The sequence below is a fragment of the Aedes aegypti genome, chromosome 2 (genome assembly GCF_002204515.2).
Source record: "Aedes aegypti strain LVP_AGWG chromosome 2, AaegL5.0 Primary Assembly, whole genome shotgun sequence".
Lineage (NCBI taxonomy): Eukaryota > Metazoa > Arthropoda > Insecta > Diptera > Culicidae > Aedes > Aedes aegypti.
The window spans coordinates 307,390,870-307,407,749 of NC_035108.1; the positions used below are offsets into that span (position 1 = coordinate 307,390,870).

At 37.5% G+C, this 16,880-nt stretch overlaps 1 protein-coding gene across 1 annotated transcript in view; it reads right to left on the bottom strand.

Annotated features, from left to right (window-relative positions):
• The window catches only part of LOC5568842 (vacuolar protein sorting-associated protein 41 homolog), a 126,619-nt gene that overhangs the window by 832 nt on the left and 108,907 nt on the right, over nt 1-16,880 (bottom strand). The window contains exons 13-14 of the mRNA XM_021839598.1: nt 590-779; nt 275-526 (exon numbers count right to left, since the gene is read on the bottom strand). Of these exons, the coding sequence (XP_021695290.1) occupies nt 275-526; nt 590-779 (442 nt within the window). The remainder of the gene's footprint in view (nt 1-274; nt 527-589; nt 780-16,880) is intronic.

The following is a 16,880-nucleotide window of genomic DNA, read 5'->3' on the forward strand; positions in this document are numbered from 1 at the left end:
AATTGTTCCCAAAATGGTCTCTAAAATCACTTCTTTCCGTATTCTGCTTACGTACATCCTGATGCAAAGTTCTGTTTGGATCATTTTTATTTTCTTGGTTCCTGTGGGGTGTGTGGTTCCGGTATGGTCTCATTTTTGGTCCTGTTCGATTTCTTTTGCTCTCATTTTTCAAGCATATGATCTCTAAAGTTTTTATTTTACTCAGTCGCTACCAGCCCTGACATTAGCACGCAGGGCGATATAAATGCTATTGGGATGTCCCCTAAACACTTACCTCGTTATTCCGAAAATGGAACCAATCGAAACCAGACAATCGATGTTGCTGGAACCATCCAGAGGGTCGAACGAAACCACATATTTGCCTCGCTTTTCCGTCTCGATTTCGATGACGTTGTCGTTCTCCTCCGAAACCAACAGGCACGTCGAGTACGAAGACTTCAGCATGTTGATGAAAATTTCGTTGGACAGCACATCTAGCTTTTTGACCTGTTCGCCCTGAACGTTGGTATCCCCAGAGATTCCTTGGCTGAGGAGAGGAAAAGTTTCAGTTGGAAATTCGGAACTTCTTCTAAGAAGTTTCTGCACTTACAGTTTAGCGATACCGGCCTTACGGACAGCAGAGCTGATGGCTTTGATGGCGGTCTGGATGCAGTTGAGCAGTTGCGACAAATCTCCGGTGGCTTGTTTGTACTTCTTCTGCTCCTGTAGCACGAAACGCGTCAGCGTCATGCAGTTGGAGTCAAAGGCGGGTCCTTGCTGGGTCATGATGAGAATCGGTGCTATGAACGGATAGGATGCGGATTAGAAACATGGTACATTGCAATGGATGATGAATAAGCCAGGCCACATAAGCTGCCAACGTGCATATCGAAAGGTTACAATTTGTTACAAAATTTGAGCATTTCACATGAAATAAAACAATTTAGTATCTACACTCGCGTACAAAAGTATAGGGTCACCTCCAAAAATCATACAACATACACTCCCGTGCAAAAGTTTGGGTTCACCCCCTCAAAAAAGTTTCTCAAAGTTTAAAGCTTTATTGAGCGCAAATAATGGCGTGTACATGATTGGTTTAAGATTTCCCAGATTTAAGTCAGTTTAGGTGAACCCAAACTTTTGCACGATACACCATACCGAGGGGTGAACCCAAACTTTTGCACGATGACTTGACTGACTGTTTCATTGATTTTGAATACTTTTCAGATTTTTCCGCCAAAATTTCGTAGCGTTTCTTCAAAGAATATAAGTTTACGATTCTAATGACACTTTGATTGAAAATTTTGGTCGACCCAATCCTGAGGAAATTAAATATGATTTTTCAGTGTGTTTTTTGAAAAATGTCACAACTTTAAGTTAAAATTTAGTACACAAAGTTCAAAGAATGTTTTTGGAAAAATACATACGAAGTAAGAATAACTCTTTGCCTTTCGAATGCGACTTAGAGAGTTTCAATTGGACGTGTAATCACAGAGATATGGACAGAACACTTTTGCATGTTTTTTAGGGGGTGAACCCAAACTTATGCACGGGAGTGTATGTATCTAAGAAGTAAGATTGACTCATTGCCTTTCGAATGAGTCATAGAGGGTTTCAATAGGCGTAATCACAGAGATACGGACAAAATACTTTTGGACGTTATTGAGGGGATGACACCAAACTTTTGCTCAGGAGTGTATGCTCTTAATAATTACAAGGTTTATGACACAGAAAATTTGATTTAATTTACTACCTTTGTCGTGGGAATGATAGTGCTTCTTTCAATTCATTATTAACTCACATGCATGTTTTACCTATGCAGTCTAATAATTACGAATATTCCACACTCAAATATTCTAGCTCGTCGAACAACCTTTCCATTGTCACCCCAACGACTGGTATTTCTTGCTAAATATTGGAACAGCACGTGCAAACGGTTATAGTAAGTCTGTTAATTACTTTGCAAATACATTTTGGGGCAGCTTTCAGCTAACTGATGCGTTTAGGTGCTATAAACTAAGAAGCGATCATAACATATAACAGATTAAGAGTAACAGCAAACACTATTTAGCGCATGCTAAACACGTATCCTAACAAAGAGCTACATACTCGCCATTCTGCTGTTGAGTGATCCTAGTCAAACAATGCTAGAAATTTAATAAAATAAACGAGTTATTCTAGCAGACTGTTACAGATAGGGAAAAAAACGTGTTGGGCGATATATTTGAGAAGATTGCTTCACGTAAAAGCAAAAAAAAAACATTGAAAAGGTAATTTGTGGATTGCTAAAAAGATTTTTAGTGGATTGTGTACAATAATACACTTTTTCTGATTTTTCTTCATAATTCTCAATCGATTTGAAGCGGTGAAAAACTGAGCTGAAAAGATTTTTGATAAATTCTTGGGAGATCGATGAGATTTGCTGGAATCCTGGACAGAACAACTAAAAACAAAAGACGAACCAGCCAAGGCCTGAAAGTCTCGTTAATAAAGACAATTCATTCATTCAACTAAAAACACTTGTTTGGCGAATTCTTGGAGATTCTAATATTGATTCTTAGTGAGTCCTTTTTTGGATTTCGGATTACTCACTCAGGCAAATGGACCATCGAAATATATAGAAACCCCTTATGAAAATTCGCCACATGAAACCGGGTTGAAGTTCATACATATAAGGCAAATGTATGAACTTCAACCCGGTTTCGTGTGGCGAAAATAGAAATTGGAAAACAAAAATAGTTTTCGTGGCAACCTGGACTCGGTCCAAGAACTTTGAGATTGATAGGTTCTTGCGTACACAACGCGCATATCGACCACTTGATGTGGAGCGATTCATAAAGCACTCGTACCGCCGTGCGGGGTGACATTGGTCCTAGGGGGTGACTTTAACCGCCCTTTTCGATGCATCTCTTGACTAGCACGGGAGGCAAAAAACTAATCCATGACCATCCAGTGGCTATTTATAACGTATTCTTGAAGCTTGCCATATTGTTTTCATTATTCTGGTTTTAGTTTGCTGTAAAAATTTTGGCCCAAATTCACCCTTATGGACCAATGTCACCCCGCACGACGGTATTGCAAAAATCGTTCCATCTTTCATAAAACAAAATGTATGAATTTCGATAGTACAGTTTACTGCGTGTAGTTTGACTAGTTCTTTATCTATGACAAAGCCGTTATGAGCTTTTTTTTATTTCTGCCGATTTAAAGCAAATTTTTCTTAGTCATATTTAGAAAATTACTTGTGAAACTAACTATTAATGAAGTCATGGTCATGGTCATTCTAGAAATATACCTTTTAGATTTTAGTCCATGTTTGACGTATTCCAGGTGAACAGTCAGATGTTTTCGTAAAAGAGATGAATTAGAATTCCTTCAGAATCTTGTCATGACATATATCTAATGCATTTAATATCTAATATTTGAAGGAATACTTCGAAGAGAATGGATTGACAAAAACTGGCTAAACTTTGACATTCTGTAGAACCACTGTCTAAATTTAGATACGGAAATTTGTCGTATAATTACAATGAACTCTAGCCTTAACAGAGAACAGAACAGATAGTAGGAGAGTTATGTTTGGCAAAGTTTTCGGAGGTATCACTACTCTTTCTAAAGGTTTTTTGGACCAATCTTTTTAAAAATGCTTGCATAAATCTCAGGAATGTCTTACAGTCGCCTCTCCACATCTCAATATCGAAGGGACCATCGAGATAGGGAGAGATCGAGACAAAGAACACTAATTAAATGAACACTAGATTGAAAATCACTCCGTTACTAAGAAAATAATAAACAAACAAACTTCATTTCGAGTTTCCAAATTGTTCTTAATCGCTTAAATCTGGTCTAGTAACCTTTGATAATGTTCATATCGCCATATAGAGAGAAAATTAGTAACAAAAAATCAACAGGAACACATCGAGATATGGAGATATCGAGATAAGGAGGATATCGAGATATAGAGAGAGAAATCGTATGCAGAATGAAGGGACCCAAGCAATCATCGACATAGGGAGAGATATCGAGATGTGGAGAGTCGACTGTATTAAGGAAGTTGCTTTGGAGTTGTGAGGAAATATCTAAAAGTATTTTGAGCAATTCCTGGAAAATTGAACAACGAATAATTGTAGTATTTCTAAGTTGAAATATTTGAAATGTCTGAATTCTAACCTCCCAATTGTATACGGACAAGACCCTGAAGGACTGCAAGGCGATTATTGGCGAGGCTCGTTTGAAAGAGTCAAACCCCATTCTTCCACGGTTTAAAGGACTACCGAAGATTCACAAGCCGGAAAAAGAAATGCGAGAAATAATTTCGGCCGAATGATCCTCCACTTATAAACTGACGAAATGGTTAGTCAAGGAATTCCAGAGTATGCCGAATCCATTTAGTGGAGAAGTCAGTATGCCGAATCCATTTAGTGGAGAAGTCAGTTAAAAACGCCCAGGATTTCTCCCAGAAACTATAAGAGTCAGGTAACATCGACGATGACGAGGTGATAGTTTCTTTCGACGTAGCGGCTATTTTCCCTAGCGTTCCAGTAAAGGATACCCTAAATCTTCTCGAGGGCTGGTTATTACCCCAAAGGACGAATGCAGCATGGAAAGGAAAGGTCAGGACATACACTGTCCATAAAAGCATAACTGTCCCATATGGATTTTCACCAACGCCTTTTTTCATCACAACAATCATGTTTTAATATATACTTTACTATAACAGTTTGTTCAAAAAGTTCATACATTTGCCTTATATGGAAAATAAAGGCATAAGGTACCGCGGGGCAAGTGGGTAAATGGGGTAAGTGAAAATAATTGGTATATTTTACTAAATATGTGAATTTACGTTTTAAACACATGCGTAAACCCTTGAGGCCATTGAGAACATTACGATAGGTACGAGATTTCTGAGATTTTTCAGCCATTATTGCACAATAGAGCGAAAGATTGTTAACCTGTCAACTATCACTCCGTACCAAGTTGGCGGCGTGCAATCTTATTTTAATATTTTCAGCGGAAAAAAGTTGCGGAAAATAATTTTCTGTACCACTTTTAAGTTGTCCCCTCTGACAGTTTTGAACTGCAATTAAAAAAGTTTTAGAATTAATTCGACATAGACCTAAAATTAACTAAAATTAAACACAGTCAATTTTCTTATCACGTGGGGCAAGTGAAAAGTTTCTCATTAGAGATTGAATTTGTGTTTTCTCTTTAGGTAGCTATAAATATACAAGGCTCGCTGTTATCATAGAACAACAGAACGTGCTGATAATTCAAGAAACACTATACTCAAAGCGTTAAAAGCTATTATCATAGCCAAATCATGAAACTTCTCTAAAACAAGGTTGCCAAATATTACGATATGATTAAGGTTACTTCGGACAGCCGATTAAAAGGAAGACGTTGATTGAAATGTTCCAATATAAGAGAACGCACGGAAATCTCGTGGAATCTCTATGTAAAGCTAGTTCAAAACATAAAAAATGGGGTATAGGTCTATCCACATAAGAAAGTTTCTAAATACTTCATTGAAGGATTCCGTTTGATTTCTCCCGAAGAGTTATCCGATGTCATATGCGATTTTCTTAAAAACAAACAACGAGCGGTGGAAATTCTACAGAGCAAAAATGCAATTGCTGTGCCATGATGTAAGAACTAACATTGGAAATGTTGCAATTATAATGTTGTCAAATCATTTCAACAAACAACTGAACAGAAGAAAATTCAAGTAACAAGAGTAAAATTTTCTTTGTTAACCTGTTAATTATGTTATTGTTCATTGGGACGCCTTAACAAATATCAAAGGTAATATAAATCGTGAATATAACTGTTAGTTTTTGAATGTATTGTTCAAAACGATAAACTTTTCACTCGCCCCACTTGTGCGGCAAGTGAAAAGTAAGGAGATGTTTTTCAAAAACATTTTCTGTACTTTTTTCTTCAATTTTACATAAAAATGAATTTCAGCATACTGATTATATTTGGTGGGAGTCAAGCTAAAAAATATACACGACCTCATTTGTTTTAATTTAAAGTCTTTAGAATATGAAGATTCCCAACTATGCGAAATCCATTACCCACTTGCCCCACGGTACCTTAACAGTCTTTATATTTGGGTTGAAAATAGCAACTACAAAACGTGAATTTTGTTCAAGTTTATATTTTTTGCTGAACTTTAGATACAAAATGAGTCATCTGTGCGGTTATGCTAAATAAATATGCCACGCAGAAATATTAGAAAATTATGAACATTTGTATGAGAAGATAAATTTCAAACTTTATGCGCCATTTTCTCAATGCCTACTTTTTCCATATGGGACAGTTATGCCTTAATGGACAGTACATGAGGATGGCAAGATTGTGCATGGACGAGAACTACTTTCAATTTCGAGAAAATTTCTACAAGCAGACGAAAGGAGCCCTCATGGGAACCCCCTCTCTCACCGTTTTTGTGCGAACTATTCATGACGAATTTTGAGGAAAATTTAAAGAAACAGACATTTTCAGAGTTATCAAGCGAAACAATCTGGCTGAAATACAATCAACAGCCTACACAACGATATCAAGTTCACCCACGAGAAGGAGAGAGGCGGAAAACTACCATTTTTGGATCTACTTATAACCAGGGAAGAAAATTCATCTTACAACTTCGAAATCTATAGGAAGCCTACAAACATCCAGTGAGTCATCCCCTACACATCGAATTATTCGTTCCAGCATAAGATGGCAGCGTTTCACCACAGGATGCAGACTCTACCCCTCAGCGAAGACGAAAGATCGAGGAACTGGAATATATCTACGGGACGGCAAGGATCAACGGATACAAGGAAAGGACGATAAAAGTCATCATCGACAAGAAGGAGAGACAGCATATTCGAAGTGCTTTGACGACACTCACCCCTATCACCGAACCCATGAAGAGTCTCCATCCCATACGACAGACACATCAGCAAAGAGCTCCGCCCAAAGCTGAGGAATTTCGGAATCGATTTGGTGTTTTCCAGCAGGGACAACCAACTTAAGACTTCATTAGGCTCTACCAAGGATCCGGTAAACACACTGAACAAGGCTGGTTTTTACAAAATCAGTTTTCCTCACTGCAACAAGGTCTACATTGGTCAAATAAAGCGGACTCTCGACGTTAGATTCAAGGAATACTTAGCGGAAATAGGAAAAGCTCAGAAGATGATAGACAAAGGGATGACTCAAGATTCAAAATATAAGGTAGCAGAAAATGTCTTTTCAGAGGGTCATACAATTACGACGGTGGATATCGAAATTTTGCGAAATGTTTCATCACCTTGGAAATTGGATGCGGCAGAGAGTCAAGAAATTTGCAAACAGGCAATACATGGCTTTTCAACGATTAGTGGGTATAATCGTTACCGTGATGTACGTTACAGCTCTTAAATTGAAAGTTTCTACAAAGAATGGGTAGGGAATTATGATTATACCTAGTTTAAATTTATAATGTGTGCATACGATGGTTTTCTTCAAATCGAGTCTAGTAGACAACACAGATAGCCTTACAGTGAGTGGACCATTGAAGGTAGTTTTTGTCAGTGCTCACCGCATCAAAACAAAGGCGCCATTGTATATGGGATTCAACATTGTGACAGCATTGCTGTTCTGTCAAACACACAAGGCTACGGTGGCTCTATCTATGCTTTCCATAGCGGTTATTTTAATGATCCGTTGAGGTCGAAATACGCGTATCTGTCAAAGGACAGAATAAAATGGTATCGTACTAAATTCGGTTTTTCATCTAGGTTATTGATGTCATAAGATAAGCAAAATATTTAAAAAAAATCGCTGATGTATTATGCGATTTCTCTGGTGCTTCGGCCAGCTCTTAAATGGAAATATATAATCCATAAGTAATGTTCCTATCAAAATAATGCCTAATTTTTATTTTACATTTTACTACTAAACATTATTATAGAGATTTACTCACTCATTCCAGTCATGTTGTAATGTTTATTATACAATCAATAAACTGCAAACTGTGATCATATTTTGTGTAGGTATAATTTGAAAAAAAAAAAAACTGAGAAAACATCGGCATAGGCATAGGAACAGCATGGTGAAGGGTAGTTTGTTGTAAAACAAAGTTCGCAGTTTAAATTATTTCTACAGACAACTTTAAAATAAATCTTTCCCTAAAATTAATCCCCCTTTAGAACAAAACATGTGTTTTACATTAATTGAAAATAGCATTCGGGATGAATTTTGAAGTTCGGACACAACAATTTTCAGAACTTGAAATGGATAAAAACTTCTGTAGATTTCTGTAAACTGAATACATATTCAGTGCCCACGAATATCATTTTTAGAATGGATCTATCAACAAATATGAACGTTTCTGTTAGAGTTATTGGTTTTTTATGGCAAAAGTTTTTAGGAAAGTGTTACTTTTTATAATTTTACCTAAGTTTCATATATGTCCGCTTATCAGTTGTCCTAATGTACTTTACTATATCTAAACAACGTCATGAAGGGCTTGAGCGGTACAATAGAGCATAGAAAATTTAGTTTTGAATGTTGTATGTTTGAATTTTAATTGGTGTACGAACATGGAATCAGGTAAATTTTGGACACAAAATTTAATACTTTTCCGTTTATTCAGAGATGAATGAAAAAGGGAAACATTTCATAATTGTCGAATAATGACACCTAAAACCTTCATTATTGATTTTTTAAACTCAATATATCATTTCATAGTTTTTTTACCAACTTGATGATGTGAAAACACTGTCCTGTACGAATATGAAATTGAGCCATTGTATGTCTGCAATATTTTACAACGCTTTCAATTGGGCTGTCCATATAGACTTAACTAAAGACGATTGTGTGAAGAAGAATGTCTTAACAGCTGATGGAAAGTTTTCAAAAACAAACAAATAGTTTGAATAATAAATTAACAACACAAAATCTAATGATGATATCAAAGATCGTTACGCTACCTATAGGAATTTCAGTTGTTGAAATAGAATAGCTACACTTGAACTACAACCTTCGATGTTTTTGTAATTTTGTTATTCATATAATTGCGTAATCACATTTTTTTCCACAGTCTCATGAACCTTTCTAGATAATATGTATGTTTTACTTGTATTTTTTTTTTCAATTCCAGCTAATGCTGCTAGGCATTAACGAATGTCTTCCTAATCAGTAGGTTATCGCTCTGCCATACATAACATGTTTTGGTTTCTGAAACAAACTTTCAAAATGGACCAACCGGCGACACCGACTGGTGAAAGGTCACCATCGTCAAAGTCAAGCTACAACAACCAAAAAAAAAAACACCGAATAAAAGCGAATAGAGAGTCGCAAAGAAAACATAAAACCAGAATGTAACTATAAGGAACCGCGAAAAAACGCCACAATGTCATACACAACAGACTTATAAATAAATTCGCGTTGCTATCTGGTTTATAGATGACTTTCAGGTTTGCGGCGCCTTCGATAAAGATCTTCTGATCAAATTGCAACAACAAAAAATTGATGTACGAAACGTGTCTTCTAAAACTTTCACAAGTTTCAAATACTCTAAAATATTTTTTTTTTATTTCTCATTTAATTAAAAAAAAAACATCTAATAAACTAATTAACTTCGATAATTCTCACTCACCTTCTGATACAAATTGCAAGCCACGTAGAACCTGATCTAAGTATTGAGCAGACAACTATCACTTTCACTGTTTGCTTCTCGACTGTCTAACGAGTAAACGATAGCGCGACCGTTTCACCAGACGACTACAGCCAAACTGATTTTGCAACAGGTTTGAGCAGCGCCAGTTCATTGCATTCGACAACCTATACCAAAATTTTTGGGAATTAGATTCCGATTCTTCCCACCATCATAATATGTAAATAAGTGTCGTTGAAGACAATTTGGATCATCCGGTAGATTCGTATGACCGCTTATCAGTTTCATGGGACAGTTATATATTTTTGGTGATATGGTTGAGAGGCATGACTAGGGAATACATGCGTAAAAGGATTTACGTCAATATGATCATCGTTTTGAGAACACAATCAAGGATGTAACGACGAAATGGTCTCGAAGTCAAAAAGTCGAGCCCCTTGTTTTGGTTTTAAGCCATGTTCCTTCTTCTACCACATCTAAAGGCAGAGAGTTTCGTAACATGAATCGTGTAGCCCAGAGGTTCCCATTCTTTTTGCATCTGCGAACCCCCTTTTGAAGTTCTACGATTATACTGTGGAACCCTCCTAGTATGGATGTTCTCGAAATCAAAGTTTTTCGTTCAAAATATCTTCAAATAGGGGCCTTCCTTACACGAGTGGTTAGACTCCGCGGGTTGTTAGAGTCAGCCATTCTGAAGGTCCAGGTTATTTTCATAATAGAAATTTCTTTTACTCCCCTAGCCATAGTGTATCATCGTACCTGACACACGATATACGAATGCGAAAATGGCAACATTGGCAAAGAAAGCTCTAAGTTTAGGCTCAAGAATCCATCACTCAATCATCAAAAATTCGATTTTTTTGAAATTCGATTCGAGTGAAGTGATTTGATTTATGCGAACACGGAGACGGGATTATACTCAATTTTGGGTTGTTTCAACACAATTCGGTAGACTTGAAGAAATCCATCATACTTACACATTTTATTCTTAAACTAGGTATAAAACCATAATTCCCTTGTCCTAATTAGTGAAACAGCTTACTATTTTTGAAACGCAAGGATTTAGTGTAATATACCCTTTGGGAAAAATGTTTGATTTAACAAGAGAAACAAGTATGTAGAACACATTTTTATTTGTAAAATTGATACTTTTAAAAATATATTTCAGATCAATCGGAGTTCTAGGAATCAAGATCAAGGTTTCCAAAGTTGGCTGTTTTGTATGAAAAACGGCAAAATCATCACTACACTTTTTTTTATTAAATTTATGGCAAAATGATCTTTTTTTCGCCGGTCACTGTAATGTAATAGAGCAAAATCTAGTATGCCGTGAAAAGTGTACTCCGATCTGTCAAACTTGGGTAATTGGGACCTAAATGCAGTACTTGGTTCGGAATCAAGTGTTCGGATCGCATACAAGGTGTCAACCTCTTTCGTGACGTTAGACGGATTGAATCAGTGAGACGCACTTTCGAATTTACTGTTCAACATTGCACTCGAGAGTGCTATTAGGAGAACTTTCGTACGTCATTGGAGGAGGCCTTCGTGTCTCTGAAGAGGAAGACCGTGAGGATAGGCCTGACCATAAATTCTACCAAAACGAAGTACATGGTTCCAGTTAGTATAAGTTGCGGCGTTAATATAAGCGGTTTTACGGACTACGTAACAAGCTTAGGTTCTGCAACTTGCCAACGGAAACGAAATTCGCCCTGTATAAAACATTAATTCTTCCGGTGACTCTACGAACACGGAGCTTGGACGTTAACCCTCTAATATCCAACCCCGCCTTTGGACGGGGTACACTTTGGAATTTTGTGTATTTTTTCGTAGCTCGGAAATCAAAATGATTTTATTTTTGGCTTAAACCTTGGCTCACAACACGCATATAAGGGAAGTTTTTAATGACTTTTGAAACTTTTTTGTATGTTTGAAAAATTGTATTTTTATGTAACCTACAAATTCCTGGGGTTGATTTGACGTGTTATATAAAAAATGTCACACCAAAAACCTTTATAAATTTGAAAATAAAAATAAATCATTGTCCATTGTTTAGAACGATTTTAGATAACGAAAAATGATATTTAGATCGTAAATAAAAAATTGGATATTAGAGGGTTAAAAGAGGCAGACCGGAAGATCTTCGGTGTTTTCGAGCGTAAAGTGCTGCGTACAATCCAGCTTTTTACGCTAGACATGCCATAAATTTTGAATCACCCCTATATGACACTTCTTGCCCACACTATATTTTTTTTAGTTGAATCTTAGCAATCTTTATAGTGAAGCAATTTTTTTATGTTCACGAACAACAAATGTATTCGTGTTTCCAGGATACAGAATCCCAAAAAGAGTTTCATATTTCTCGATTACTTTTTCAAATCGAGCTTCCATACGATTTTGAGAAAATTAATTCAGAAGAATCAGAACTTGTCTTCTAAAACTGTTTTAAAACCTTTTTAACATTTTTTCGCCGTGTACCGTGTGCTTAAATTTAGCATACAATTAGCTTGCGTTCAAATACTAGGGAGTTCCTGTTATTTTCTACAAAAATTGTATTACAAAATGATATGCCGATTTATTCAGTTACTCGCGACGTTTTTGTACCAGTGTAAAATCGACTCAAGTAGTGTTTTGGTTTGATTCGTGGTTAAGTTACTTTGTCTCTTCATACAACGGAGCGACGAAAGTAGTGGTTAGGTTGCGAAAGTTGAAAATCTTACATTCGTCGTTTTGTAAATCCGGAAATTAAACGTTCTTAAAGTGAAAAATCGAGTTGGTTCAGAGCGAAATGTGTAGAAATTCATCTGCGAAACACGTAGAATCGATAAAGTAAGTTTGTATACTTGTTTGACTTTAGTCTGTTTGAATAAGTTTTCGAGATTTCATATTCTTGTTAATGTATATTATGGGGAGATAGGTAGATGAAAATAAATGGCAAGTCCTACGTTATTCGCAACTGCGTAAGGTATTGGTTGCTTCACTGTTACCAATGCTTGGTCAAGCAAGTTAATGAGATAAAAATACCTATTAGAATTAGGGAGAGCATTATTGGGTGGGCTGGCAAACCTAGCAAAAGCGGGCGAAAGTTTAAGCTCTGGGGTTGATTCGTCTGACAAAGAAGACTAAAGTCGTAACTTGGGACATGAGGACGTAATGCACAGGGCTTTCCGTGAATCTTAGAAATTTGTAATTTATTCATTTATTTATTGATGCATGGGAGAATTGTGTTTCTTTACTAAGAAAGTTCAAAAGTGAAAGCAGCTAGTTTCTATTCTCTTAGTTTGTTGGGATTCAAGCAAATATTTGTATTTATCTAAATGTATTATTTCGATACCCGATGATTGAAAATAAATGGAAAGCATGCGGTATAAAATTTGACAGCCAGCTCAAAGCATAGGAAAGTGTACAATTTGCACTTTTCTAAATTTTCCGGAATGTTAAAATAATGAGCCTTTTGATAACACCGATTATCGCCCATTCGTTGGCGAAGAACAGTGATAGGTAGAATAATTTCAGTATTTTGACGTGATGTGACGATGTTGATGTAACTTTGTCATTTTACTTCAATCTCGTCATCCAAATAATCTAAAACTCATTCACACCAGAAGAATTGTGTTGAATCCTAATGATTGATTCCCTAAAACGATACAAATTAATTAATAATTTTAAGAAAATGGGTCACAATATCAAATTGAATACGAAGATGTCGAAGATGTTGTAGATTCACACATCATCAAGAGAACATTAATGACAGTTCAATCAACAAAATAAAATCATTGCCTGCTAAGACCTCGCTATAAAACCTGTGGGCAAAATATGTCAAAATTAAATCACCCCTTGTTGTTTTATAGCCAGCGTAAAAAGCTGGATACTCGGTTGAAAATCGAAAATGGTGTGTGGCGCAGATATATGAATCACGAGTTGTATCAAGTATATAAAGATGCGAATACTATCAAGCGTGTGAAATACGGCAGACTTCAGTGGGCTGGCACTAGTGCGAACGTCGGAAGAAAGAATTATGAAAATAATATTCAGCAAGGATCGAGGTAAAGGTCGTCGAAAGGGGAAAGTGGGTAGTTTTGGCCACCTTAAGGAAAAGTTGATAAAAGAGCTGAAAATATTATGGTATTTTCGATTTTATGAATGACTTTCAACAATTCTAGATCCACTTTTACGTTAGAGACATCGATGATTGTCTCATGGGAAATTGCTCGCTAAGACAACTTGCGGATGACGCCGTTGTTTCGATTACACGAACAGAGACGGACGATCTGGAAGGACCATTGCTAGAGACTCTGGACAATTTGTCCACCTGGACTGTAAATTTCTAGGAAACGTGATCCAGCAGAAATCAAGTTTCAATTCATGGGTAAGGAACTCACTCATAGCCTTTCACATATGTATCTTGGGGTCTGGTTCGACTCTAAATGCACCTGGGGAAAGCACATCAAGTATCTGTATTAGAAGTGCCATCAACGAATCAACTTCATGGGCTGTTTGGGCACGTCAGGAGTTAATCATCAATGTTAACTTCCTTTTCCCGATCAGCCTAGAGAGCCGTGTAGTGTCGGTAGCGGTTGTTTCAATTGGCTAAGAATTAACACTACGGACTGCCTGTTCCGGTGGTAAAAGTCCACCTAACAGGTGACCCCTAATTCATGTGGCTTTAAGCTTACCGTGCCTAAGAATGAATGGTTTGGGGGGGGTCTAAATAAAACCTAACCGCAAACGGAGCCTGTGGAGTACCAGGGCGCTCTCTACAGTATTATGCCCTTCTTGTGCTACCCGGAGCAATGGTGCAGGTGACCTTGTGTTTCTCCGAGATAATCGGCTGCCCTTCTTCAGTCTCAAGCCTAAGGCTAAATAAGGGTGGGATTATTAATACGTTGTAATTTAGTTTAAATTTTCACCTCTATGGTTTCGCATTATGCGTATTACACAGTGTAGTCTGTGCTTTTCACCTTTGGCGACTTTTAAGAGATACCGATCTGGTTTTTTCGCTGCTGGTCTTTTTCGTTCTGAGATTGCGAAAAGCTTAATCCTGCCTAGTTTGGGTAGTGGCTACGGTTAGGATAGCTTAGTTAAACCAATCTTCAACATAGAATATCAGCAACGATCAATCTTTGTAGACTCATGCAAATGGTACAGTTCATGTGGCGCAAGTTCAAAAAACTTACTTTCGTGAACTTTTTTCTAGGTAACCTTTTGGACCCAGTTTTTGCTATTTTCAAAAACATGGGATGGCAAACTCGCGCTCCATGCCTCGTGTCTGCGTGCTCGTTAATAAAGCAATCGTTGCTACACTCATTTCTGAGTTAACAACCAGAGATGTATGTGCTGTCAAAATTGATATTTCTGTTGGTGACCTCAATAGGAAATACGTCTTTCGTTTTGTGGTGTATTTACCACATGATGAACCATCCCCAATGGATGATTTCAAACGAGTTGTTGTTCACTGCCTATGAAAAGGTCTTCTGCTGATTGTGGGCAGTGATGTTGATACTCATCACATCATCTGGAGCAGCTCAAATATCAATTTGAGAAGCTCCAGTCTGATGGAATGCTTAAGTAGTTCAAATCTTGGATTACTTATTTCAGGGAATCGCCCAACCTTCATGGTATCTGCTAGAGAAGAAGTGTTAGACATAATGCTCTGCTTGAACAGAATCAGTCACGAGTTGACGAATTGGCATGTATCAGATGATGAATCATTATCTGATCATCGCTACATCTCTATATGAACATATGAATGTAAATTCGCAGACTTTGCATTTGTTATACTCCACAAACTGGGAATTGGTTGTGACCAAATTCTATGAATTCTCTCCGTCCATTGGAAATCCTAGTGATTTGAATGTTTCCACTTCCGGTGAATTAGGACACACTTGTCCTTGCTTCAAGTGAATCCCACAATTGCTTATCACTTTGTTCCTCACAACTCTCTTCGCGGGACGAGTTGACGTCTGGCTATTTGTAAAGGAATATGTAAGATAGTCAGGCTGCTTTTAAAGCTCTTGCTTCGGCCAACTCAAGGTCTAAGCTTGTTATCGCACGTCGAACTCAATTTGAGGAACTGAATTCAGTGAACTCTGTAAAACTTATATGGGTCCTTGCTATTCTTCCATTGCTGGGAATGAATTGGCTTATGAATTAGCTCGCATTATCACCTGATATATAACCCAATCTTCGCGTAATTGCGATTCCAATTACTTGGTTAACACTTATTAAGTGAAACTGATTTCAGAAACCTGAATCTTCAGGACATTCTGTTATTCTTAACCCGCTGTGGTAATAAGCTATAGGCTCTCTTTACGCTCATGCGTTTTGCAGTGTCCTTTTTAGGGCGCTGTTCGAACCCATTGTGGTATGGAGCTACATGCTCTCAATTCGCTTATGCGATTTTCCCTCTTCCAGGGAGGGACCCCACTCCTATTTCCTCCCATCTTTCCCTTCCCTTTCCTCTCCCATCGGGTAGATGATGAAATAGGCTCAAATATGGCGATGGCACAAATCTCCCAAATGGCGGGGAACGTGCCTCTGGAGCCGGCCTTCTGATACCTGATACCTGATACACTCACAGGGACATGGTGGGGAGCCCACCCGGAAGATCTGATAAAGCTTTATCGAAAAACAATTCTATTCGTACTCGAATAAGGTAGTTTTTGTTTTCAATCCGCCGCGAAAACACACATCCTAAAGCTCCAGCGCATCCAATACCGCTGTCTTCGGATAGCACTAGGCTGCATGAACTCGACTCATACCATGAATTTAGAGGTATTAGCAGGAGTACTGCCTTTATCAGATCGTTACGTGGAATTGTCGTTAAGGTTCCTCATTCGCTGTCAAGTGTCAAACCTTCTTCTTCTTCTCTAGTTCAACTGTAGTTTTTGATCTATCTATGAGACAAGAAAGCCGTGGAATTCCAGATCCGCTTCGCTCGGAGCATATACCAACAATTTTTGCAAGCAAGTTCGGCCACATCAGCTGCGATAAAAGGTTTTACATCGACTGGTCAAAAACGAATGATTCCACTGCATTTGGTGTGTTTAATGAATATAATAGCGCCGCATATAAACTTCAGAAACCTTGCTCCGTATGTGTCGCAGAACTAGCGGCTATACATTACGCATTAGAGCGAATTGCTTCTCCTCCTTCTGATCAATACTTCATTTTTACGGATAACCTTAGCTCCATAGAGGTTATTCGTTCAATGAGGCCGGTAAAGCACTCCCCGTATTTCCTTAGCGAAATACGAAAT